This window comes from Tetrao urogallus (genome assembly GCF_951394365.1).
Source record: "Tetrao urogallus genome assembly, chromosome: 15".
In the NCBI taxonomy this organism is placed as follows: Eukaryota; Metazoa; Chordata; class Aves; order Galliformes; family Phasianidae; genus Tetrao; species Tetrao urogallus.
The window spans coordinates 2,063,512-2,090,565 of record NC_136828.1 but is presented as its reverse complement, the minus strand read 5'-3'; the positions used below and the strand labels follow the sequence as shown (position 1 = coordinate 2,090,565).

General features: G+C 46.1%; 1 protein-coding gene across 1 annotated transcript in view; it reads left to right on the top strand.

Moving 5' to 3' along the window:
• XPO6 (exportin 6) overlaps positions 1-27,054 on the top strand; it is a gene marked incomplete at its 3' end in the record, with an annotated part of 34,758 nt that overhangs the window by 3,430 nt on the left and 4,274 nt on the right. Inside the window, exons 3-19 of the mRNA XM_079543053.1 lie at positions 1,255-1,452; positions 3,509-3,668; positions 4,072-4,149; positions 7,669-8,122; positions 11,039-11,165; positions 11,958-12,067; positions 14,257-14,365; positions 15,079-15,171; positions 17,269-17,338; positions 18,409-18,568; positions 19,319-19,411; positions 21,154-21,298; positions 22,318-22,464; positions 23,101-23,290; positions 24,445-24,600; positions 25,915-26,029; positions 26,513-26,684. Of these exons, the coding sequence (XP_079399179.1) occupies positions 1,255-1,452; positions 3,509-3,668; positions 4,072-4,149; positions 7,669-8,122; positions 11,039-11,165; positions 11,958-12,067; positions 14,257-14,365; positions 15,079-15,171; positions 17,269-17,338; positions 18,409-18,568; positions 19,319-19,411; positions 21,154-21,298; positions 22,318-22,464; positions 23,101-23,290; positions 24,445-24,600; positions 25,915-26,029; positions 26,513-26,684 (2,577 nt within the window). The remainder of the gene's footprint in view (positions 1-1,254; positions 1,453-3,508; positions 3,669-4,071; positions 4,150-7,668; positions 8,123-11,038; positions 11,166-11,957; positions 12,068-14,256; positions 14,366-15,078; positions 15,172-17,268; positions 17,339-18,408; positions 18,569-19,318; positions 19,412-21,153; positions 21,299-22,317; positions 22,465-23,100; positions 23,291-24,444; positions 24,601-25,914; positions 26,030-26,512; positions 26,685-27,054) is intronic.

Below are 27,054 nucleotides of genomic sequence, written 5' to 3'. Positions count from 1 at the left end.
ATGGGATTGTAGCATGGCAGGAAAGCAATTTGTGACTCTTCATATGGATTTTGTCTGCTTTTTTTTTTAAGTGGACTAAAAGCTTTCTGTTTAAGTGATGCCCTGTCACTGCAGAGTCACTGCTCGAGGAGCAACCTTCCAGCTGAGCTCCAGGAGACCTCTGGAGCCTCGGAGCTCTCGAGAGCCAAGCTTACTTCCCTTCTGTGCTGTTATTCTGCCTCATGCAGGGCTATTTTTTCCTTTTAGAAGGGGAAGTGGGGATGGCCAGGGTTAAAAGCTAGAGAAAAGCAGCCAGCTCTGCTTGACCCAAGGCTGGTTAGTGTGGTGGTGATGGGCCATGTGCCATCTGATAGTAGCAGTTGTCTTTAGTGAAAATCTGATTTTGCAAGGGTTCTGTGTGTCTGATACTGTTGTATTGGGTGTGGAACTTCATTTTTTATTAGAACTTGTTCCTGCACACTGCATGGCTTGTAAGAGGTGGGCTCGGTGAGCTTTGCTCAGCAGCCTGAGCACTGCTGTCTGCCATTGCCCAAGGACCCCACTATGTAGCAGAGCTTTTCAGAGGTAGTGGAGCAGGGTCTGTGGCCTCTGAAGCTGCTCTTGTTCTGCCTGCCTTAGTTCTCACACACTCATCCTTGTGCTGATACAGATAGCAGGGTTAGGGCTGCTGAGTAATTGTGGCATCTGAAATGGTAACTTCACCTAGAGAGCCTGGGTCAGAGCTCTAACAAGGGCAGTGTCTTCTCTTTTAATCTGCTGATGTCTCCTTGTTTTCTTACCTGCAGGTCTGCCCATGGCAGCCACGAAGCTTGAGCTGCATCACTCGTAGACTCTTATTTTTTTAACTGGCTGTGCATGGACAGATCTGAAAGCTATGGCCTTTCCCCCCGCCCCAGCATTGTGGCAGAGAAGCCTAAGGCATGAGATGCAGCAGCGCTGAGCAGTGCTCTGTCCCTGCACTGTGTGCCTGAGGTCTCTCCATGAGTACAGCTCATGCTGACTTTCACAGTAAGCTTTGTAGCTGCACCTCAGGCTTTAGCGGATCAGCTTTTCCCAGTTTTTTTTTAAAGAAAGCAATAAGTTATGTCTGAAAAGCTGCTGATAATATATATATTAAGATGCTTTTCCTTCAGGCTCTGTACCTGGCATCATTAAGGTTATCCTATTCAGACAGCGAAGTATTTATCTTCAGTGAAGCATGTCACGTCAGCTTGTTTAAGATGGACTCATTAGAGAGCTCTGTTTCTTTTCCAGAACCTAATCAATAAGATGTGGCTTGGGGTCCCATCTCAAGACAAAATGGAGATCCGCAGCTGCCTGCCCAAGCTCCTGCTAGCTCAGCACAAAACTCTGCCTTACTTCATCAGGAACAAACTCTGCAAAGTCATTGTGGATATTGGCCGACAGGACTGGCCGATGTTCTACCATGACTTTTTCACTAACATCTTGCAGGTAAGAAGCTTTCCAAAGGTACTTTTCTTGCCACCTAATTCTGGTAGCTCGTGTTACCCTGAAGAGCTTTGGCACCACATCATGTAAGGTCACCAGCTGAATGCTGTTGGGATGTTTGAGGTCTCATCCAGAAAACTGGGTGTATTTGAGGCTCCTGGCTGAGTTGCTGCCATTAGTTTGAATGTTACTTGTTTGAAATACAACATCTTCAGGTGAAGTCTGGGCTTGACTGGCATCTTGCTGTTGCAAACGTTGTCTTTTAGTTGAGTACTTTGTTTCCAGTTCTCCCCAAGATGTTCATAATTGACTTAGAGTCCTGCTGTAAGCTGAAGTGCTGCTCAACCTTTTCTTGCAGACATAATTACATTGTCTGAATGCAGCCATGCCCACAGACAAGCCCCAAGGCAACTGCTGAAATAAATCAACATCCCTAAGTGTCAAGAGTTTTTGCTAAAACAAATGGATCTGGTATTAACTGCAGAAGAAAAAGAGCCCACCTGGCATTCCAGGCTTGTTTTGTTGCTAACTGGAGTAATCTCTTCTGAAATAGCTCTTTGTAACCACATAGTGCAGCATGCTGCATTTTTTTTCCTGAATTGTCACTCTGACAGTAAGTATTTTATAAGACAACTGTCTATATTTAAGTTTTGGCTTTGATTACATCTGAATTTGCAATTGAAACACTTTGTAATCTACTTAGCCATCTTTAGTGCATACAGAGCCCACTTTAGGTGTCAATTTTTCCTTAAGCCTCTCCTGTGGACTGATCTTCTGAGGGAAGTGCTCCCATTAATAAGTTCCTGTAGCAGAAACCTTCAAAAAAAGTTCAGATAAATTGGAAGAGAAACACAAATACCTCAACTTCAAGACCCCAGAAAAGTGAAAGCAAAACACAGCTCCTGTGCTAGAGTTGCAGAGTTGGCTGGTCTCACATTTGTCTTCTGAGATGATCTAAAGCAATTATTTGATTCTTGAGCAGCAAATTGATATCACAGTACTCTAAAGGCTCAGTGCCACATTCCCACAGTTCTGGAACACCTTCAGGGACAGTAACCACACTGTTCCCTGGGCAGCAGTGTCACTGCCCCACCACTCCTTCCAAGAAGAAATTGTTCCTAATATCCAGCCTGCTGTCAGCTCCTGTACCATCGTGCTTCCTTTCTGGAGGCCAAAGTCACATACATCCAGACAAAGAGCTTAAAAGTGTTTTTTTCCCCCAACATATTTCACCAAAATATGCAGCCTGATCGGTATTAGGCCAGTTTGTCTCTGGTCTCATGGGCCAGTGAGCTGAAGTCAGCCTGCACTGTTTAATTTATGACTTCAAGGATGACTTGCGATAATGGTGATTGACTTTAGATTTATTTTCCTCCTGGTGAGGGCAGTGCATAAATCATTTTGAATGTTTCAGGTTGAGAGATCGGGGTGTCTTTCAGCTTTTCCCCACCTGAATGTGTCTTTAATATCCCAATGGCCAACGAAGGCAAAAATCCTTGCTTTCTCTGCTCCTATTCCTGTGCATTCTGTACACGGTGGAAGTCATCCTTCTAGGGTAAATGTGATTTCCAGCATGAAGTACAGTGCAGGCACAGGCAGAGGTGCACTCCATGCCTGTGTTCTGTTGCCACCCAGTGCAGCTGTCTGCATGCTGTTGAAAGGAATGCTTTTGTTTTTCTGTGGGGAGCTGCCTGGCTGATGGTGCAGGCTCTGAGCAGCAGCCCCATTACCTGGTGAAACCGTGGGTACTGCGGTTCTGAGAAGTGGTGATGTCAGCAGAGGGCTGGGAGGAACAAACTGTTATTGGTAAACTTGCTGGAACAGAGAATGCGTGCAACGTCATGATGAAAGCTCTCGTGAAACCCCAGAGACTGCCATGGTGCTTGAACTGTTGCAACATCATAGGTTCATGTCTCAGGAAATGGAATCCTTGCAGCATTGCAAGCTCAGAGCTGTTACTCCTCAGTCCTGGAACAGCTGTGAACTGCAGGCAGAATTGCTCATCTCCTCTTTGTGATCTGAAACTTTTTCAGAATGCATTCATGCCTTTTCCTTTCAGTTGATTCAGTCTCCTGTGACCACTCCTCTGGGGCTGATCATGTTGAAAACAACCTCAGAAGAGCTGGCGTGTCCACGGGAGGATCTGAGTGTAGCCCGCAAGGAAGAGCTACGTAAGCTGCTGCTGGACCAGGTGCAAACCGTGCTTGGACTCCTCACAGGTATGAGCTGGTGTGCTTGCAGCTCTGAAACAACCATCTTCCTTTCTCAGCCCTGTGGTGCTGGCAAGTTTGCAAGTTCTCAGAGCAGTGAAGCAGGGTGTGGGTGATGTAGTGACTGGTGGTGCTGCTCAAGCACTTGACCTTTGGGTGCCCCGTTCAGAGCAGTACAAAGCAAGCTGGTGTAGCAGAGCAGTTCATACAGCTATGTGTGTCCTTCTCTTTATGAAGAGGGATTGTGATTGTCTTATCTGAGTGACCCTGAAACACATACTGAATGCTTGTACACACAGTGCTCCTCGTTAAAGCCCTTGAGATGTGTTTGAGAGGAGCTATCTGTCTCTGGTATGTTAGTTGAATCAGTGTTTCTTTATCAATCTGTTCTAAGAAATATCTCTTTGGCTAGGTATTTTGGAGAGCATCTGGGACAAACACAGTGTTACTGCTGCCACTCCGCCACCATCCCCAACTTCAGGAGAAAGTGGTAAGGACAGCTAAAGCTGAGTCTTTATCTTCAAGCTTCCATGAGCTTTAACTTGAAATACCAGGTATAGGTTCCTTCCTTTGCTGTCTGTTTCCTAAAGCTGTTCTTAGGCCAACATATTCCAGGCAAGAACAGCTAACATCAGCTGAAGAAGCCATTGCCATTGCAAGGGATGCCCCACTTGAGAATGCCACCTCATTTGGCAGCACTGTTGTCCTTAAATGGCTAAAAGCTTTCTGAAGTGTCAGCTCAAAATGCTGTAACATCACTGAGTTGGCACTGTTATATGTGAATTTCAGCTCTAAGCACATCAAAAGGCAGAGTGAAGCAAAACTGAAGCCTAATTCAAAAGCAGAGTGACAGGACTTTGTGTGTCTTTATTGACACATTCTATTTCCTCCCTACTCCTGCTAGTCTTTTGCAGAGCTGTCTGTGTGTACTCATTTACATACATATTAATTATCTTTGAAAAGGAGAGTATGTTTCTTTGTCCTTCATTTATCCTGCTATGAGGAAAGCTGTGGGTGCAAAGAGTTCCCCCAGGTGTAAGGATGAGATGAGAACCATTTTCTGTGGTCCTCAATGTGGTGTTGGCCTGTTACATTCATCTCACCTAGGAAGTAACCAGCAGCATGTGGTGTCTTTGCTCCACTTCAGGTTACAAAGCAGATCATGCAGTGAAATCAGTATTTTGTTTAAACACTCGAATCTCAGATCTGCCTGCTTTTAACAAGGAAAAAGAAGGGTTTAGGCTCTGCAAACCAATCATGGTGGTTGTGCACAGTGAGGTGATGAAACGCTTGGGGTCCATTGCTTCTTTCTCTGCATTAACACCAAGTTGTGTTCTGCGTGTTAAGAGTTGGATCAGATCCCTTGTGTGTTCAGATTTGTCTGTAGGACCTCAAGCAGTTAACTGAAGGCTGTGGATGGTTGCCTGCGCTGGGTTGCACTGGTCAGCACCAGACTGTGCTGGTGAATGTTGGTGTTTGGTTTGTTCATGCTTTGATACAATTTTTATGTTTAAATCAGAGTTGGATTTAAAGAATTTCAAGTGCTTGTTTTCCTTAGACCTTGAAGACTTTGATATTTATCCACAAACCACAAAAGCTTAAATGGAAAGCACTATTATCTTGATTTTAGGGGGGAAATTCTACTGTGGGTGTATGACACTTTTGCATGGAAGTCTGTGCTGAATGAGTGCTATACTTTTTTATATTAAGGCTTGTGCAGTCTGTAAGCTGACCAAACCTTTTTACGTGCATGTTGGTTACATTTGGATCTCGTTCATACAGCAAAGTGTTCCTGCTTGCTGGTGGCAGTCATTTTTTGTTGCGTTTTCCTAGCTCAGATAAGGCCACCTTCTTGTCCTTTTTGTATGCTGGTGAAGGTATTGGTGTTCCAAAAAGCAAAATGGGCTTCTATCACAGCTGAAATCCCTTTAGGAATTGGAATATCCATTTGTCCTTTTTTGCACAGGGAAGCAGAGTGCAGTGTTTGCCACAAGTCCTGTGTAGTTTTAAAGTAGCACTTAAAACCTACACTAAACTCATTTCTCATAGCACTTAAGCCAAGGAACTCCAGTGTGTGCAATGGTGGGTAACGTTTGAGGTAAGGGATTGTATAGGCAGATGAGTACAGAATTCACTCAGCAGTGATCTCTCAGCCTCCCAGTGCTGCCTGTGAATGATTTGTATCTCTGTATTTGATTAATTCCTTCCTTAAATGTATTTGGTCATGTATGGCAAACAAATGCACAAACATTTCTTGCTGCTTCTGCAGAATTAGTATGATCCCAGCTCCCTCTCCCAGATAGCTCTCCCCTTGTGCATGAATGCTGTTCTTCCTGTAGGTACATCACCTGTTTGCAGAGATACAAAGCGTACCTTAACATCCTTTGTCCTCTGCACTTCAGCAGTTGAACTGGACGCAAAGCATTGGCACCAGCTGCTGTGAGTCACAGAGCCCTGATTCACACGCTGTGGCTGTGCACTGGCAGCTGAGAATCTTCAGGTCCTGCAGTTTGCTGGAAAGCTGGATGCACAATTGCTTCTGTGAGCAGAATGCAACGCATTGCAGCATAACTGTGGCTGTGAACACTGTGCTGGGGCTGTTCTGATATTAAGACCAGCTGTGAGCTGTGGGGTTATCTAATGCAGCTGAGGTGGTGTGATGTCTTACAGTTCTGGAGTGGGAGAGAAAGAGGTGTGAGGCATGGCAGGGAGTTATCAACTTTGTGATGCAGAGCATCCATCTTGATGAAGGATGGAGACTTGGGAGTGTGTTCATCATGCGTGCTTTTGAGTACTTGGAAAATAGCTCAGTAAATCATACCAGCAGCGTTCGTGCTGCTCTTGTGTTGGGTCATTTCACTTTCAGAAGAAGTTATTCAATTTTCTGGGGGGATAACTTTAAATTCCATAATGTAGCAAGTGCTTGTGGATTTGTAAAGGTGAAGAGATGGTTTGCACTCGAGGAAGTTTCAGATCAGCAGCGTCACACAGAAAGCTGCTGGGGTGCTGGATGGATTTGGGCTGCACTCACATCTTCCCTAGCAGCTGCAGTTCTGGTATTCTGTATCAAGGAGGGTAGAATAGAGGCAAAAGCTTTGTGGAACAGTGATAAAGGTGGCTTCCACATAATTGGGAAGAAAGGTACAATCCCAAATCCAGAATGAGGAGCTGCAGCAGAAGACTGCTACTGGAGTGAAAAGGAGGAGGTGAATGGAAATTTTTTCCCTTCTTTGGATAGAGGAAGTAGGAAATACCGTTTGCAGTTGCAGTTTGCAGCAGAAATGTCTTTGCCCTTTGTATAGTTCAGCTGTGGAACTGTTGCATAGAGATGTTGCACATATGAAGCATATATGGCCTCAGCTACAGACCTCATAAATCCATGGAAGAAAAATCCTCAGACTGCGTGGAGTTCTTCAGACTGCTCTGGGCTCAGGAAGCCTTTGCACGGCAGTGGGCAGAGGCTGAGCAGTGCCACGTGCATTTGCCATGGGCTGTTGGTCGCTCAGAAGGAGTGCTGGGCAAGGTTTGGTTCTCAGCACCTCTGCTCTTACAGAACCCACAAGCTGTCACGTGCAAGCAGAAGCAACTCTGCCAGCTTTTGATATAATATGGACATGCTGCAGAATTTATGCAAGCTCACACCAAGGATGCTCAAGTTCTTGAAGGGAATCAATTTTGTAACAGATCCCTGGTGTACACATCATGCTGCTGTGGTTTCATTTTGCAAAATGCTGCGTGTGCCCTTCTCAGTAAGGCTGATGGAGCAGTACAGAGCTGCCCCTTGAACTTGTTTGTTGGAAATAGACCCCCAGCAAGCCCTCTGATCTGATGTGTAGGATATGTACGAAACTTCAAAATGTCCCAGAATATTAAAAAAACTCTCCCATCTCGGACAAATCTGCATGCTAACCAATGCCAGAGGCTCTGGTGGCTGCTGTGTTAAGGCTGGGGCTTGCAGTTGCGACCCTGGAAAGTAACTGCCTTGACCTGCAGTGTGCTTTTCCCCCAGGTGACCTGCTGAGCAGCCTGTTGCAGAGTCCCAGCGCAGCCAAATTACTGAACCAGCCAATCCCCATCCTCGACACAGACAGCGAATACATCTGCTCCCTGGCTCTGGAGTGCCTGGCCCACCTCTTCAGCTGGATCCCTCTGTCCGCCAGCATCACCCCCTCACTCCTCACCACCATCTTCCACTTTGCCCGCTTCGGCTGTGACACACGGGTCAGGAAGATGTCCTCGGTCAATGGCAGCAGCCAGAACGTGGGGCTGGGAGCAGAACGGGGCCGGCTGGGCGTCTTGGCCATGTCCTGCATCAATGAACTGATGTCCAAGAACTGTGTGCCTATGGAGTTTGAGGAGTATTTGTTACGGATGTTCCAGCAGACTTTCTACCTCCTGCAGAAGATCACTAAGGAGAACAACGCCCACACGGTGAAGAGCCGGCTGGAGGAACTGGATGAAAGGTAAGAGAAACTGAGCAGCTGAGCAGCTGTGCTGGGGCCTCTTGCTTTCTAAAGGACAGTCTTTATTGATTTGCGGTCATGCATGGTGTGTCTAATCGCCTTTTTTTCAGAGTTCTGTGCTGGTGCTGGCAGGCAGAAAGGTAGGTGCTCGCAGGTAAGGTTCTGCTCAGGGGCTCAGTTTGCCAAGTGGCCGTGGTGGCGCAGGTTTGTGTTCTTTCCTGTCCTCTTCCTCCCCTTTCCCCGTTCGTTGCTGTTTGACTGCAGGTCTGAGGTGGCAGAAGAGCTGACCCTGCCCTTCATTCAGTTGTAACAGAACAGCAGAAGAGGCACAGCGAGGTAAAGGCATTGCAGCATTCCCTTCGCTGGTCGGTATCTGCCTTCTCTGTCATAAACCCAAGCACACAAAGAGTGGGTAGTTGTTCTGCAGTCCTGACTCAAAAGGAAAGTCTCATGCTCTTTATTGAGGTGTGACAGCTTCTTTACTCTGTTTGGGTTTTTTTTTTTGTTGGTTTGGTGTTTTTCTTTTTTGCTTTTAAACATCCCTGAAAGGCAGCTCAGGAAGCTCTGCTCTCAGCAGCGAGTGCCTGGAGGCAGCAGAGGAAGCAGCTGTGTGTTCCTTTTGCTTTCCAGAGTCACTGACATGCTGCTTGCCTACAACAGCCTGAGTCTTTCATATCAGATATTGCTGCTTGTAGGAGTGAGATTTGTCTCACTGTTGTGTTGAGTGGCTGAACCGAAGTGCTGACAGTGTGCCGCTCGGTGCTGCTTTTCAGTGCCTGCAGTGGGGAGGTGGCAGAGCTGGTGCTGGTGTTGGCACGTGTGTTATCACTGTGTCAGTGTGCTCAGTACCTGGCTGTGGATGCGTGATGATGGAAATGCAGCAGGAAGGATTTTGAGCTTAGTGATTTTTCTGCTTTATACCTACTCAGAAGTAAAAGTGAATTTGGAAACCAGTTGTGGGCTCTCTGAGGAGCTGACTTACACGTTTCTTCCACAAAGCTCCCTTTTCCATACCTTTAGATTCACTTGCAGCTCTGTGATACTGGATCTAGATGAGTTGTGGCTTTTGTTTAACAGTGGATTCTGCTTGCTCGTTTTGAGACTGACTCCCTCTGACCTCAGTATTGTTCCTTCCCCAGAAGTAAGGCATGTCCCAGTACAGTGGAAACGTGCTACCTCTGCTTATGGGATGTGTGCACAGAGAGCCAGGGTTGTGCACTTGTCACCTGAGAGCATCTTCTTGACTGACTGACAATCCTGAACAAAGTTGGTACTGATGAAGTTGTCATACCTCAGTAGATCACATCCCCAGGGCATGCCTGCCCCAGGTCTCTTTCAGCAGCCTCTCGTGGTGGTGATTCCTTTTGTTCTGTTATGAAATCAGTTTTGGAAGGATTGTGCTGCTGAAAGAGTCGAGGAAAGGGTTTAGCTTAAGCTGCTTTACTGGTGTTGGCTTCAGCTGGAAGATGGGAAGTGAGGATGCAGAATGTCCAGTTTGGATAGAAGTGGGGCTGTGGATGTTGCTCTGGGGTTTGCAAAGCTTGGCACAAAGTAAGAATTTCTTTCTTTCTCAGATCAGAACCTCTTAAAAAATAAAAACAGATAAAAGGAAGGAAGCGTTTGGGTCTGGATATTTATTTTTGGCTTTATTTTTGAAGAATTTGCTCAGTGGTCAGGTGTGTTCAGTGCTGATTCTTGTCAAGCAGGCCGTGCCAAAGAAAAGGCTCGTGTCAACTTTACGCATGATCAAAATATTGGATTATTTTATAGATTTATACTAACAAGCAGTGTTGCAGCTCTGTTGGCTGGTAATGCTTCCAGCCTTGAATGCCTTGTGGTTAGAAGAAGCGTTTTTACTCAGATCAGTTTGCAGAAAGGGGAGCGAGGCAGTACAACAGAAGAAAACTGCTCACCTCTCTGAAATCATGCTAAACCAAACTTGCTGCTGCTTTTTGAGAAGAGGCTTGAAGTCCTCTTACACTTCAGAGCTCCTTGGAGCTGGGAAGGATGGGTTTCAAGGCCTGCAGCCTTGGAGCTCTGCTGCTTGTGCATGGTGTTGCAGTGTGTCTGTCCATGTATGATGGAGCACTTCACTCTTCTGAGCACAATCAATGTGAAGAGGATATGTAGCCTTGGTGAAGCTTACGTTGTGCAGGACATGTCGTGTCCTTGTTCCACAATAACAGCTTATCCCACTGTGCTCTTTATAATTTCCCTTGAGCAGTGTGCTCTGGAACCCTCTGTGCTTGCACTGAGGTCATGCTCTTGCTGAACTCCTGTCGTTTTGGTAGCAGGCTTTTTTTGGATGTTCCTTTTAGTATGGTCCCAAGCATTGAAAAGTCCCTGTGCTTTGGAGGAAGATTTGTCTTTAATGCCCAACTCAGTCACAAAAGGCTGGGCTCTGGTCAGAAGTTTTGGGATGGCAGTCGACCTTCTGCCCTGCATAAGGAGCAACTCTTTCTGACTCTCCCACCACCTCCTGTACATTTGTAACATATATTGCTAACTTCTGCCTTAACTTCTTGCTTTCAGCTGAATCCCTTGGTGGTACAATGTGACTAATCCTCTGTACATCAGTAATATGAGTCTTGCTGTTACACACTTATTTCTCTAGGGTGGGGGATTGTGTTTATTTGCAGGCCTGATTAAACTTGATTACATTTATCTGAATATTAAAGTTGCTTTTGACTAGACTGTCTTTTCTGCTGTTTCAGGTATTAATGGAATGAAGGGTTGCCCGTCCTGTAGGTAATTGTTGCAGGGCTTTACATTTTAATTGTTCTACTGCCTATTAATTATCACATTCTTTATTTAATGGAAGGATTTAAAGTGCATTTATCACTGTTTCAATGGCATTGCTTTTCCTTGGGGCATCTTTTGCTTTTTCTTAATTCTGTTCTCTTCTTTCCATTGTAGCTACATTGAGAAGTTTACAGACTTCCTTCGTCTCTTTGTGAGCGTCCATCTACGAAGAATTGAATCCTACTCCCAGTTCCCCGTGGTTGAGTTTCTGGCACTGTTATTCAAATACACTTTTCATCAGGTACAGCCCTACAGTGTTGTTTTTTTCTTGGTCTTTTCCTTGTGCTCAGTTGTCTTGTCCAGCAGGGCTAGCTTGATTTGCCCCGTGGGACTGATGTATAGAGAAGCAATTGGCTTGTCTCACTGGCCCTCCTCCAGCTTTACTGGGGATGTGCCTTCATGTGTTCCTGGATTCAGTTGGAGACAGCAGGCATGCGTGGTTACCTTGTGAGAACAGTTTGTCCAGTGTCTTAACTTTACTTCTGGTTTGTTTGGGGCTTCGTTCGCTTTTTGTTGGTTGGTTTTTTTTCTGCTACTCCTTGGAATGGAAGGCATCTGGGGAACTGAATCCAACTTGCCTGTTCTGTGTCGCTTTTCTTCTGAATCTGCTGTTTTTACTGTATCTGAAGCTTTCCCCGTGTTTTTCAGTGTTGCTCTTTAAAAGAACTGGATTTCGATGCACGTTGCTGTGCTGTAGAAGCTGTCACAGTGCAGTTTGTCCCTGTTTGCCTCCATATGTAAATAATGGCAGGGGTGTAGATCCATAAAACTCTGGAAGCTGGTGCAGCAAGCCATGAGATGGGTTCATGCTGAGCCCCTCCTTGTCGTTTCTGGGTTCCCACCTTGTGTTGAAGCTCTTGTTCACCTTTTGACATCTTGAGGCGGCAGATCCCCCCAGTGACCTCCTAGAAGCCTTTCAATACAGCAGGAAGTTGTTCTGTGGATTGAAACGCGTGCTAACTAATATTTGCAGTGTGTGAAATTGATATTGCCATAGTTGGTGACATTTACTATGAATTTTGATGTGTTTCAGCCTACCCACGAAGGTTACTTTTCTTGCTTAGACATCTGGACGCTCTTCTTGGATTACCTGACCAGCAAAATTAAGAGCCGTCTGGCTGACAAAGAAGCAGTGCTCAACAGGTGAGCAGGCAGACTGTAGGCTCTCATAGTCACCGTGGAAGGGCTGTGAGAAGCAAGCTTGCAGCTGTATGTGATTTGAGTCCTTTCTTTTTCTGAAAATCAATGGCTTTAATCGTGAATTTCAGAGTTTTGTCACGCATTGAACAAAATTCAAACAGAAAAAAATAAAGGCAAGAAGGAAAGGTCACTTAAAAATATCGTATATGAACCCAGCAGCCAGAGGAAGACAACTTTGGAGGGTAAAATAGAAGTTGGGGCATATTTTTAGCATGTTTTAGAACACGTTTTAGCTCATGCAGGAGGAGGAGACCACAGAGTAAGTTGCACAGTAAGGGTTCACACACAGCTCGTATGGCTACCTGGTGAATTGGGAAGTTTTTACATTTAATCAGGGTTGTGAATACCTGTTAAAATTGAAGGATATGTTTTTGAGAAATACTGATAGTGCTGTGTTTGAGAATTAAGTCCTTCTTGCTGGCCTCCATAGCTAATTGCATGTATGAATTGCAACAGTGGCTGGCAGCTCTCTTGTAGATGCCATCTCCTGACAAAAGTCTCTCTGCCATTCAAACAAGAAAAATAAGGTGAGTATACTGGATCTTGCTCAGATTTTCTAGGCTTGGTCATGCCATGCATTTCACTAATTGCACAAGGAAGCTTTTTTCCCTTTGAGCATTTGAAATGTGTGGTTGCTTACCGAAAGGCAGCCTGGCGTCATGACCACAAAGAGCAAATGGGAACTAGCTTACAGCAGGCAGCTCTCTTCCTTTCAGCGTGGGAACTGTGTACTCTTAATTTCTCAAGGAGCAGCAGGTATCTGCACTTAAACTTTGTGATGATTTGTTCCTAATTTGCTGCTGAACTCTGCCTCGGCATCCTGCTGCCCTTCATCTGGTGAAGGAGCGATGTGTGTTATCTTTACATCAGGTATTTTGTCACGGAGAGAATTGAAACAAGCTATCAAGCTGTAACAATAGCCCTCTGTCTGTCTTGGAGGTACTGTAGAACAAAAAGGAGTGCCATAAAAGTGATTAGAACCTGTGCTGCTGCTTTGTCAAAACTACCTGTTCTTAATGATAGCTTCTATAGCCACAGCTTCCTCAATGCTTCAGACATGTAAACAGCTCATTTTGACAGCATGGGTGTGGTTACACCACGGCAGCACAGATGACATTTCCTGTTCTGTGGTTCTGAATTTTGCATTTTGTATACGTGGCAGTGGTGCTTCTGGGTAAATTGCCCCATCTGGAGTTCTGTCATCTCATTACCAAAAAATGGGAATTCAGCACCTTGCACAGAGAGCTGTCAGCAGCTGAGTACTTGGATTACATCGTTCCCTGTTAGCAGGTCTTAATGCCTGCTTTTCTAACCTGGTTTCACTTAGAAGAGGACGTGGCTGGTCCTTACGAAGGACAAGCTGTGTTTTGAGGAAGGTGGTTGAAATGAGAGAAAACAAACAGCAAATCTCCAAATCTCCCAGTGTCAGTGGTGGCAGCAGAAATGCTGATGACTGCTTATTTTGCAGCTTGGCATTATTTTATGTGATCAGTAGGAAGGAGCATCTTCTGCTCTCTATATCTGTTGTGCTGTACCTGAGGTGAGGGTATCTTTTTCAGAGACACGTGCTTGGAGCTCTTATAGTAGAATTGCAAAAGGTAATGGCTTTTTTTTTTTTTTAATAGGGCAAAGGTCTGAATTCATTGGCTGTCAGCGTAGGGAAAGAGGACAGCACAACAAGTAGCCTGAGGGACATCCCCTTTTGAGGCAGCTCTGCCCAGCTTCATCTGTTCCGCATTCCCTGCCCACAAAGCAGAGCACCAGGCAGGCTGAGGAGCAGATGGAGCAGGAAGAGGTGGTTGTGCCTCCTGTTCACATACATCTGTCATTGCTTGTGGCAAAGCACACCTCCTGCCTTTTCTGTTTCGGACTCCTGGGCTGCTGCTTTAGCTAACAGTTATCAGTTTTCCTCTGAGAGAGCAGTATTGTCAAAGACTTTTCTTGCAGATAGCTTGCGACCCTAAGTGACGCATTACTCTTAATCCCAAAATCTGTTTGCTGTTGGCTGTACAAGCTGGTACGGCTGTGCTCTTCACCAGTTCTACATCTCTCCTTTGCTGTAAGGGCTGTGAGCACAGCAGTCTCTGCAGAATTGCCTTATCACTCTCCTGCTGTTTTCTCTGTGGCCATAGGTACGAAGACGCCTTGGTTCTGTTGCTGACGGAGGTGTTGAATCGAATCCAGTTCAGGTATAACCAGGCACAGTTGGAGGAGCTGGATGACGAGACACTGGATGATGATGTAAGGAGCAGAGCTGAGCAGGGGCGGCTGCAAATTCAGATGTAAAAATTCTGCACTCGTTGCACACGGAATGTCTTTCCCAAAGCCTGTGTTTTGTACAGTCCAGACAGCTGCTGCTTCACTTAGTGTTGGGTTTTGAGGGTTAAAGAAGCATGAAGCACTTCTACCCTCCCTGATAGGATGTGACCTTTGTTTTGAACTTGGTACCTGTAGGGAGAAATAGATCTGTAGCTTCTGATTACAAGAGGCGTTTGTGTCTGTTCCTGATTGCTTTGGAATACAAATGCAGAAGTGTCTTCCAGACAAAAGCTTTGAACTGTACATATTGTTAGCACTTTCCCTCAAGCATATTTGTCAAAGTCAGTATCAGTAAACAAGATCTCAATCCATTCTGATGACACAAAAGGTAAAGTGAAGTAGGTGGCCAATATGTGAGACCAGAACAGTAGACAACCACGAAAGATGCCAGACACCTGTGCACTAAGTGTGCTTCAGGAGTGAGCACGTGTGGCTTTATCGCTCTGAGGAAACCTAGGCATGCTGCCCCAGGCATGAATGGGTAACATCATTTGCAAACAGGTGGGTCACAGAAGAGCACTGTTTCCTCAGTATCTGCGTTCCTGGAAAGGCTTGTCCCAGGCATCGATTCCCAGCCTACAAGAGGCTGTTTCCTTCTGGAAATGCTGTGCTCACCTTCTTGTTTCTTCCCATAGCAGCAGACCGAGTGGCAGCGGTACTTGCGCCAGAGTTTGGAAGTGGTTGCAAAAGTCATGGAGCTCTTGCCAACTCATGCCTTCTCCACGCTGGTAAGTAGTCATTCAGACCATAAGTGCAATGTAAAATGAGTACCAACCACTGGAGTGTGTTGCAAGCTGATTCACAGGGACCACATTTCCAGACTTCTGCTTTTAGAAGCAAAAGTTTGGTGAAGGAGGGGCCAAACATTGAAAGAAAATGCTTTTTATTCTTTTTTTTTTTTTTGGCTTTGTTAGATTTCTTGGTGTGTTTTGAAGAGGGTGCTTTGTCATGAGCACCCGACTTTAATTGCTGCATGCCAAGGTCTATGGAAATCCCCTTTTCCAAGCGTAAATACCTTCCTGCTGTCTCTCTTGACCTTTATATTAGCAGTAGCACTGTTAATTGCACAGATGAGCATCATTAGGGCTTTTAGGAGGGTGAGGTCTTTGCTTAAATGAAAGGCTAGGTACAAATGCTGGGAACAGTGCCTCAGACAATTGGGAATTACAGCTGAACGCATAAGTGCTTCTCTCCAGCCAGTGTCACTGTTGTTGCTGGGATGAGCATTGTAAAAGCTGTCTCATTTTGAAGCATTTTAATGGTTTCTAAAGGAGAGATCTCGAGGCTGTGAGCCCCTAGAGCCCAAAGTTAGAGGTGCTGATGCCTGTTCTCTGGATGAGAAGAAAGGCAGGTGTATGCAGTGGATGTCAAAGCAAGCTCCTTGCTGGAAATGTTGCATGCTGAGACCTCTGAGCTGTGTTCTCAAGAAGCAGAGCACAGTGAGCTGCTATGAGGCTGGAAGGTGTCTGAGCAGAAAAAAGCACCAGAAGTGCTAAGAACTCTGAAGTTGTGAGCAGACAGACCTCACATGCATGGAGTTCCTCTGCAGCACAGTGGCAAGGCAAACAAACAGAACAGCTGTTTCAGGGAGCATATGGGTTGTGTGAAGAGCATGTGGCTTCCTTCAAGTAGCATGTTCACATGAGGAAGGCTGTTGTTGTGTTGTCCTTTTCAAATAGTTCTCCTCCTGCAGTTGCATGACAGGCGCTTGTATGCTAGAAATGTGATAATGAGTGCTTGAGCCCTGTGAGAGATGTGGAAAGCAGGCAAAGTTTCTTGAACAATGGTTTCTGCAGCAATGCTGTGAGGAATGGCTGCTCCATCAGGAGCAAGCAACTGACACAGTGTGCAGCAGCTGCTGCTCTGCTGTCCCATGCTGGGGAATGAAAGGCTGCAGTTCCTTCTGCTGAAGGATGAACGAACTTCCATAAATCCAGCCTCCTTGAATATGGTGACTGTGCCAGTGGAAAATAAACAGAATTATGCCAAAGTGTTGGAATATTTTTTGAGGTGGAGTATCTACAAGGAGAAGGTTACTGTGTGATTTAGCACAAGGCAAATAATCCCTTAATACATACCACTGAAGTACAGTGGCTGCTGAATGCTGATTAGAAAGCTTCCAGGTCTGTGTTTCAAATGTTAGCATAACCTGTTGCTCAGCTGCAGTATTGATAGAAGCAGCCATATTTGCTGTCAGTCCTGAAAGATGGATTTAGGTTACTGCTCTGTGTTCCCAGGCCAGGATGCATGACGACTGTTGTTTGTTCCCTTAGCTGTTTTCCCTGTGGGGCTTCAGCTGTTCTTGCTGCAGTGTGCAGCTTGGCAACAAGTGGCCATGGTGTTTCCCTTCTGTATTCTGTTAGAGGCATTGAGCTCAGCTTCTTCAGTGGAATATTACTTTGGTAGCTGCATTTCTGAGAAGCTGATGCTTCTGTGTCTGGCAGATGCAGTGCAGGCTTCCTGTGCTCTGCCCCAGGCTCTGCCTTTTCGGTGGCTGTGGACCCCTGCTCTGGGCTGGGTTATATCCATCTGTATGTTCCTCCTGTGCCACTTGTCAAGCTGCTGTCTTTTTACACTGGTTGTCAGTCTCTGTGGGAAAAGGAGAGCTGCTACAGACCATCAGGGTGATGATCTTCATTGTTTTGATGGCAGCTGTCAAGACATAAGCTGCAGAATCAGCCCAGAACGTGGAAACATGCCTTCTGTCCAACCATCTTTTTGAAGGCGTTGGGAAGAAGTAGGAAAACTGTTCTCTAGCAGACTGTGGTGTTTGAGTTAACTGCCTGCCAAGCCCCCGAGTCACGCTGATTTCTTGTCCTTTCTAGTTTCCAGTTCTGCAGGATAACCTGGAAGTGTATCTGGGACTCCAGCAGTTCGTGGTCACGTCAGGGACAGGTAACCACGTAACCACTGCCCAGTACATCTCCTCACTTTCTGCGTAGCTGGCTGCAAAACTCTGTAAACCTGCTTTGGTATTGCTTCCTCTGTGTTCTGTTTCAGACCTGAAATTGTTATTGCAAAGTACTTCCAGTCCTAAGATCACTTAAGACATCCTCAGTTAAGTGGTAGTGCATGGGGTTTGTTTGTGTCGGAAGCTGCCAGGAGAAGTAGCTCAGAGGGCAGTACAGATCTGGGTGACACTTTGCAGGTGGTACATAAGAGGTTGAAGCTTGTTGCTGAAATGATGAGCAAGATGAGATGAGATGGGCAGTGGCAAGAAAAACAGTTGTTACTGCAGAACATGGTAACATTTTTAGTGACATTTTTGGGATATTTGGGGAACAGGTGTATGTGACTGAGCAGCAGGAAAGTCACACGAGGCAATAAGACTTGGAAGTCTGCTTATCTGTATTTTTCTTGCGATTGAGAAATAGGAAAGTACGTAACCACATTTCAAATTAGAAGCAAATGCATTCTTGCTCCAAGTATGCCTGTGCTGCCAGAACATCTGTTGCAGCTTGGCCAGCAGAGGGAGTAATAGCTGCTAATAGCCTCTGTGGAGCTGGCTCTGCTTGTCTGATGTCAGCAGATGACCAAAAAGTTCTTGTATATACGGATGTTAATACCAAATAAAGGAAAACAAACGTGCAAAAGGCTGGAATTGCTTGTAACATCCCTTTCAGCATTTAAAGAGAAATGTGAACAGTGGTTGTCAGAGCAGCAGAATTTGTCTTTCCCAGAGTATTTCAGTCACTTGGACAGAGCTCAGTGTTGAACTGTGACCCACTGCAGAGCTAATTTCACAAGAATGCTTGTAATGTAATTAGAATAAACTGAGCATTTCCTGTCGCTTTGTAATTAGGTTTCCCATTGCAAAGAGCTGTGTTTATTAGTCACAAGGTTAAATGCTTTTCGGAGTATGAATTTTCAGGCTGCCAGGCTTTTGCTCGGCGCCTGCTAGCACAAGTGAACGCGTACACGTGTGGCTTTGGGTTCACTTCTAACAAACCAAAACGTCATTTCAGGTCACAGGCTGAACATCACTGCAGAGAACGACTGCCGTCGTTTGCACTGCTCCCTGAGGGACCTGAGCTCCTTGCTGCAGGCTGTTGGTCGTTTAGCAGAGTACTTCACTGGGGATATGTTTGCTGCCAGGTTTAATGATGCTCTCACAGTGGTGGAGAGGTAAGAAAGGAAGGGAGAGTTTGCTGTCCCTTCATCATCCGTGGGACAATTATTGCCACGGCAGTGAATGTGAAAGCCAAGGTTTCCTTCCGCCTCCCCTTGGTACGATTAAATTGAGACATGAAGAATCGAGTGGTTAGTACCTTAAGTGTTACATTCATTGGTGCTAAGTTTCCCAGTTGTCTTTTTTTAACCTTCAACCAGAGAAATAACAGGTAGCAGGGATTAAATCAGTCATTAGAAAGGTACTTGTTTTCCAGAATCTGCACTTGTGATGTAATGAAATGGGATGTGGAGTCTGGTGGCAGAGAGGGAGATGGTTTAGTGATGGAACTCAATAGGTCAAGTGATGGTTGGACTTGATATTCTAGATCTTTTTCCAACCTAAACAATTCTGTGATTACTTCAGTTATGTCTCTGCTAGCTAAGTCACCAAAGTCTCTTTCCATAAGAGATCTGTGGAAGCTAGAAAGCAGATATTTGATTCTTTCCCTCCACAAAACTTAGCGTATAGTTTCAAATTCAGGACTGTACACAGCTGCCTTTATTGTTTCACCTCCATGCAGGAACATCCTACTTGTTCCACCTTATTACAAGCAAGGAAATAGTCTACATCTAATCTGCATACTAGCTAAATATTGACACAGGCTTGTCAAGAGCTGTGTTCAGATAAGATGAGCAGGTTGGTTTGCACACGTGTAAATCCATCTTGCAGTCCTGCTGCGCTACCATGTCCTCGTATATTTGCAGGTTGGTGAAAGTAACGCTGTATGGATCCCAGATTAAACTGTACAACATCGAAACTGCAGTACCATCTGTACTGAAACCTGACCTGATTGATGTGTGAGTATGAGATACACAATTCAAATCATTACGTACAGATGTGGGACCTGTGTGGGGCGGAGGCAGCGTTGGGTCTCCTACATCTACTCTAACCACTTGTTTGGCAAACGTTCTGCAAGCTGCCTGTTAGCTAACCAAGGGCACTGGCTGCTCAAGGTCAAGGCTGTTGTCAGTGGTGTGAACCACTGTTGCCTCCAATTGATATTTGAAGAAAAATGTACTTGTGATCATTGTATTAGCTCTAAAAGCCAGTGTGCACCGATGGCTGTGAAGGCTTGGCTCACCTGCAGCGTGAGTAGACGGTAAAATAAGTGTACAGCTGGGATATTTTAAGAAATGACTGGTATGTCGTTTGAGGCTTATGGATTTTGTGCTGCCTGAGTCAAATTTATTGCTCCAGTAAAAATGTTTCTCTCAGTAGAAAGTTTCGAGTCCTTGGCTTCCAAAACAAATGTATGCCTTCCAGCAATGCAGGCCATTTCTGAAACAAATGAGTGCCTTCAGTCCAGAGGCTGACATTAAGTGTGAAATCTTGATGCCACTGGTAATAGAACACTGCTCTAACAGCCTTTTAAAGACCTTCTATTGTAAATGGCTGTGTTGTACAAACCTGGTACTGCCAGCTGGCATCCTGCAAGCACAATTTAAGGTTATGCTTGTTCAGTTTGTATGAATAGCAGCTCCCTTAAGACCCACACTAGGCTGGATTTTTCCTAATCCCAAGTTACTGGCAGTGAGCTTTATGCAGATGATATTTCTTCGAAGGTGTTTTTCCTTTCTTAACTCAGGAAGCTCCTCCTGTCTGTTAGAGGGCTTCATCCTTTCCTCTTGGGTCCAATGTCCTTGAGAAAATTGTGTTGTTAGAAAGTGCCAGGCTAAAAAAGGTACATTGCCAGACATTCGGAGGACACCTGTCTGATCCCCAAAGAGTCATCCTGCCTCAAAAACATGAGATAGCTCTCTGCCAAAGTATAATCATAAACTCTAATTATAGGCAACCCACCAGTTGGTTGTTTGACCTTATCGTTTTATCCTGTTGGTTTAATACCACTGCTTGGTGGCTGAATCCGGTCACAGCACAATTCTGCACGTCCAGGTCCAGGATGAAGAAGAATTTTTAGGCCGTGTAACATAATCACTGGAATGTTTCAGTTTTCAGTTAGTGGAAGAATGAGAAAGAGCCAATAAATATACAAAGGATGGGAGAGAGAAGATATAAAGGCGAAGAGCTAATTCACAAAAGCCCCTTCATCCTGCAGCTAAAAGTAGGTTTCTCTGTGTTTCCCCATTGGGTGGAAACCCCCTGGACTTGCTGCCAAGCTGATGTGTGGTGAGATAGCTGGTGCAGGCCTGGAAGCTGCCTGCCACAGGTGACTGAGATCTCAAATGCAGCTGCTATGGTGGGGACACGTACATCTAGGAGAAGCTGTGTCTTTGGAGGGAATATCAGTGTTCATAGAGTCTTCTCAGTAAGATCTGCAGCACAAGGATAGGATAGCTGCAGTTGGACAACGTTTCGTCTAGGCTGACAGCTGTGTGGCCACTGGCCCCAAACACTTCTGTAAGGCAATTGCATTTTCCCTGTCTTTCCACTAGTGAAGTGGGCACATGAAGTGAATCTCATGCTGTGGGATTAGGGAATATGGGAATTGATTACAGGAGCACTGAGGCTGGGGTATCGTGGCACTGGCCATCCTGTGGTGTTTGTTTTATGTCAGTTCATGGTTGCTTTCTCCCCACAGCCACGCTCAGTCCCTGGCTGCACTGCAGGCCTACTCACACTGGCTGGCACAGTTCTACAGTGAAGTGCATCGGCAGAACCCGGAGCAGTTCATCTCTCTCGTCTCCACGGCTCTGGAGGCCATCACACCCCTCATCAGTTCAAAGGTATCCACCTCAGTGCTGGGCTGGGGTTGGGACTGCACGTCCACAGAGAGTGCAAGGCTCTCATGGTGATGCAGTTGGACTCAGGTGCTGAACAGCATGCTCTAGACCATGCCGTGGCCCAAGGTGTGAATCAGAGAGTTGGATAGGTCTTCCAGAGCCATAACATGTCTCCTACAAGGTTGGGTTAAATGGGTTTAATTGGGTTTAAACCATGGGTTAAATTAATGCAAAAAATAAGTGTACCCAGCAGGCAGCTCTTCATCACCTGGCTGCTCGCTCACTGCCCAGGTGAGGTGGGGGAGAGGATTGGAAGGCAAAAGTGCAAGAACTTGTGGGTTTGGATAAAGGCAGTTTTCTAGGTAAAGCACGTACAAGCAAAGAGAAACAAGGAGTTCATTTGCAGTCCCTGCTTCCCATCGGTCTATTCCTCCATTCTTTACCTCAGCTTTTAGTGCTGAGCACAGCACTGTGGTGGTGTGGAACACCCCTTTGGGTCAGCTGTCCTGGCTGTGCCCCTTCATGTGCACCCCAAGCTCCTCACTGGCACAGCAGTGTGAGAAGCACAGCAGTTCTTGGCTCTGCAAGCAGTGCTCTGCAACAAGTGATAACACCAGTGTGCTTTCGTCAGGAGTCCAAAACACAGCCTCGTGTGAAGGCAATTAACTCCATCCCAGCCAGAAGTGTGACAGTAAGGAACTTACAGGCATATCATGGCTTGAAAACAAGGCAATCTCTTTTCCACAGTATTATTATGATCATGGCCTACAAAGGTATCAAGGCCAACTGCCTGACCTCTTCAGGATTAACCAAAAGTTAAAGCTGACATTAAGGACATCATCCAAATGCCTCTTGACCAGTGACAGGATGGGGCATCAGCCACCCCTACGAAGCCTGTGATAAAAACCCTTGCACTGTTTTGCATGCAGAAGCGTGGTAATGGCAGCTGGCTGTGCTGTCTGTCACTAAGTGTCACACCTTGTGGTCCTGGGCAGCCTGACCGTGTGCCCCCTCTGTTCCAGGTGCAGGAGAAGTTGCTGCTGTCTGCGTGCCACCTACTGGTCTCCTTAGCCACTACGGTGCGACCGGTGTTCCTGATCAGCATCCCTGCAGTGCAGAAGGTGTTCAACAGAATCACAGACACTTCTGCTCAGCGGCTTCCTGATAAGGTGCTTCAGCTCTGTGCACGTCAAGGAATCACAGTGGCAGTTTGTCAATAGTTACCTATTTCAAGTTGCAGTATAGGGAAAAATACACAGTTGCAACTCTTAAATCTTACTCGTTTCTCACTTGCTGACACAGACCCTGAGTGCACTGCCATTGCAGTACTGGCATATGGATTCTGACATATGGAAAGAGTTGGTGAAACTTCTGTTAGTATTCTAGATACCTCACTCCAAATGAATGTATTACAGAATTACTAAAAAGCCACAGCAGAGGTGGGGATTCTACTGCATTGGGCACTAGCATGGAGGTACAAAGTGCTGCACAAACGCGTGCTTCCTGTCTAAACCAGGCAGAGCAACAGAATTGGCATTGTCTTTGTTTTGGAGATATAAGGAATGTGGAGTTCTTGTTGCACAGAAGGGCACAGAGAGATGAGAGCTGACTCCAGCTCTGAAGTCATGGGGCTTTGCTTCTCTCTCACCTTGCAGAGCTGCTGGTTGTCACTTGGACACAACTGCTGTTGAAGTCTTCCCTCGAATAGTTAGCGCTGCTGCTTCGGGCAGCCATAAAATGTCAGTCTAAGGTTGTGCATGAGTGAGTAGCAAACTCTGAAAACTTCCATGTTTCATTGCTTCCAGGCCCAGGTGCTGGTGTGCAGAGCCCTATCAAATGTATTGTTGCTACCTTGGCCAAATCTTCCAGAGAGTGAGCAGCAGTGGGCGGTTCGTTCCACCAACCACAGCAGCCTCATCTCTGCCCTGACGAGGGACTATCGCCAACTGAAATCCAGTGCTATATTGCCACAGAGGAAGGTGCAGCTGGAGGACAGTAAGTACCCAGTTCCTTAGTGCGTGCTGGCCTCCTGCAGTTGCAGTGCAAACTGTTGGAGGGAGTCGTTGAGCTGTCTGTCCAGTAATTCTTTTGGCTGAGAACTGTTTAGCACGTGGGAAGGCTAGGAAAGGAGCAATTCGTTTCTTTTTTGTAAGGAACACTTCCTCTATGGTTTGTAAGGGATGCTTTCACCCCAGGCTGCTGCAAGCTGCTCCATCAAAGTACTGTGTTCCTCAATTGCTCAGGGAAAGTGGGATTTGGTTGTAATACAAATTTGAATGGCACTGATTGCACTGCGGATGCTGAGCAACCTGAGGCTGGACCACCACGTTGTAGTACTAGAAACATTGACTGGAGGCAGTGTTAATGAAGATTATGGTTTAAGAGGCTTAAAGGGGAAAATAAGAATTTCTTCTAGCCTTGGGAAGTACTGCTGAGGGTATGTATGTGTAGGATGAGAGCCCTGAAATGATGGGGTATAGGGCAGCTTTTGAAGCTGCTGTGTGTGTTTTGGGACTGCTTTTGGGTGTCTTGTCATCTTTCTTTTGTGGCTTTTTGTTTGTTTGTTTGTTTGAATTCTTTGCTTATAAGTACACAGCATCACAGCTTCTGACAAAACTGACTTGCTGGTCAGCTCTGTGAGGTGAGGGAGCTTGGAGAGGGTTGGTTGAGCCTCACGAGAGGGTCAGCCTGCTCACGTGGGTCAGTTCTGACTTCTGGGTTAGTTTATTTAGTGGTTGTGTATCGCTCCAATTGTTACTTCCACAAATAGAGATTTGCAGGATATTTTCCTATCAGAATAAGCTTCTGTTTTCTTGACTGTTTTTTCTTTATCTGTATTGTGTTGGAAATAATGCTGTCCTATGGCTTCTTCAGACTGTGCACCTTAGTTCTCAAGCACTGAGTGCATCTGTAGGGCAGTAAGCCTGTATAATTTAAGAATGCAAGTTGCCACTGTTACTTGGCTGAACCTATTTAAATGTTTAACGTGTGAACACACTTTAGAGACACTTCAGACTCCAACCTGGGCTTGATGTTTGTGCTGCCTTGCGTGTTGTTGTTCTAGGTACTGCTTACAAGAACTTCTCTTCATTTTTTGCCTTGGCTAGATTTGACATATGCAGGAAGTATCACCTCTCTTCTTTTTGCAGCCAAAGTGATCATCCATCAGACACTCAGCGTTTTAGAAGACATTGTAGAAAGTATCTCTGGAGAATCCACCAAGTCTCGGCAGATCTGTTATCAGTCGCTGCAAGAATCCGTGCAGGTCTCACTAGCCCTCTTCCCAGCTTTCATTCATCAGTCAGGTATAACCATAGGACAGGTTTAATGCTGTGAGTAGCTTTGTCACCTCCCAGTAACGCCCAGAGCCCATCAGCCTAGGGTCATGGTGTTCACATGAGGTGTGTGGGCTTGCTGTGTAGTGCAGGTCTGTCCTGGTGGGCTGATTCAGAAGAGGAAAAGGAGACCTGGTGTTGTCTATGATACGGTCATCAAGACTTGTCAGGCTTCCTGGTGGAGGTGGAGATGCCCTGTGTTGTTTTCAGGCAGTGAAAAGGAATGGAGCTTTTCATGAGCACAAAAAGAGCTTCAAAATACCGTGCCTGTGTTTGTCACTTATTGTCTCCAAAAGCTTGAAAACAAAGCATGGTAGTGGTCATGATATTTTTTTAATATCCTTGTAAAGGACGGGCTCCAGGATGATGAATGGGGCCTGGACAATCTGATGGCATGGCAGCCCTGCCCACAGCAGGGGGGGGGTTGAAACTGTATGGTCTTTAAAGTCTCTTCGAACCCAAGTCATGCTGTGGGTCAGTGTAAGCAGGACTGCTGTTTGGCAGTGTGGCCAGCTCTTACATTTTGCATCTCTCACTTGCCTGGGGCTGCAGCAGCTTTGTGAAAAGCCAGGCATTCCAGAAAAACTTCTGGAGCCAGGTGGGATCTTCTCAGTGAAACGGGCCTGTGGGGAGCCAAAACAAAGACAGAAAGGATCCAAGGCAGCAAGCTGATGCTGTGCCTCCAGTGAATGGCTGCTCTCAGTTGCGTGAGGCTGCTCACCTGTTCTGGGTTGGCTATAAAAGGCTGCATGAAGCAGAACCTGAGTGGTTGCAGCTTACTGTGGCTGTTCAATAAAGCATGCTGGGGCTGATGGTGAATTAGCTGCGGTACAGCTGATCTTGTCAGATCCTCCCCCCCTAAAAAAAAAAGAAAAGAAAAAAAGCTGGATTCTATCTCTTGGCCACTTCAAGTTGGACAGAACTGTTGTGGATTTCCTCATATTTCCTGCTAACCCTGTGTGTGCAGTGAGCTGCTGAAGCCCAGACCATTGCAGGAGCTTTCTCCAAGCAGTCTGTGTAGGCAGACAGACCCAGGGCCCTCGTTCTGCTCTATTTGTTCTGAGTTGTTGATGCTGACCATACTTGTCCCTGGAAATGTCTGAGCCATCTTCAAGTCCTGTAGGACCAACTATTGATTTCAATTTCTAATGGTGAAGCTGCTGCTAAATTTTCAGGAATAAATGGAATTCCCTGTACAGGAGGAGCAGATGTCACATGAAAGACTTCTTCACGTGTTTGAACATTGCCTTAACATGTTCTTTTTGCTCTCCTGTTCTGCCTTAGATGTGACGGATGAGATGCTGAGCTTCTTCCTCACTTTGTTTCAAGGACTGAGAGTGCAGATGGGAGTGCCTTTCACTGAGCAGATCATACAGACTTTCCTAAATATGTTCACCAGGTATTGTCTTGTGCTGGTTATTTTTTCTTATCCCTGGCGATGATTTGTCTTGGCCAGCTAACCAAACACATCCCTGTCCCAAAAGAAAAGAATGTTCCACTTCTTCCTCTGTGTCCAGGGCTTAGTTTAAGGAAAATGCTTCTAAGCCTGAAGTGACCCAGTCTGTGCACGATGCCCTGTGTACCTGATGTGCAATTTCAGCTTTCCCAGAGACTTAACAGTCTTGGAAGTGTGTGATACTGAACACTGGACTCTGGCATTAGCTATACAGTCAGTGCCTTTGTGCACCCCTGTTGTCCCTAAAGCTTCTGTTAGGGAAAAGTGTCTGTCAGTCCTTAGGCAATACCTACCTCCCTTAGTGTGCTCGGGCTGTATTAGCTGGGGAAGCTTAGAGACACTGTCTGCTTCCCTTTAAATTTGGTAGGTAAGCATGCTGATCTCAGGGGAAGATCCCATCCAACAGAGCTTCATTTTTTACTGCAGAGAGCAGCTGGCAGAGAGCATCCTCCATGAGGGGAGCACTGGCTGTCGGGTGGTGGAGAAGTTTCTGAAAATTCTGCAAGTGGTGGTGCAGGAACCAGGCCAAGTATTCAAGCCTTTTCTACCCAGTGTCATCTCACTGTGCATGGAGCAGGTGTACCCCATCATCGCAGAGGTAGGACTGCTCTCACATCGGGTGAACGCAGACGGGGGAAGCGAAGGCCTTGCTGGGGCTGTGGGAGCAAAGAAGGGCTTTGCTTTCCAGGAGCTGTATGTGTCAGTGCAGTGTGGGGAGAGCTGGGGGGGTTTGGAAGCAGAGCGGGTGGAGGATTTTGTCAGGAATTGCCAAAGATGCTAAAAGTACAGACATGGAGCAGGAGGTGAAAGAAAAGTGGATTATGTGTTCTTAGCATGATGGTGTGATCCTGCAGCTGCCGAGGCCGATGCCTTCTGTAGAAGGAAATCCTTCGTTTTGAAGCTCAGCTGCACAGTGCTCCTGGGTGGCCACCAGGCAGAGCAGGGTGCTGCCAGCAGTGGGATCCAGG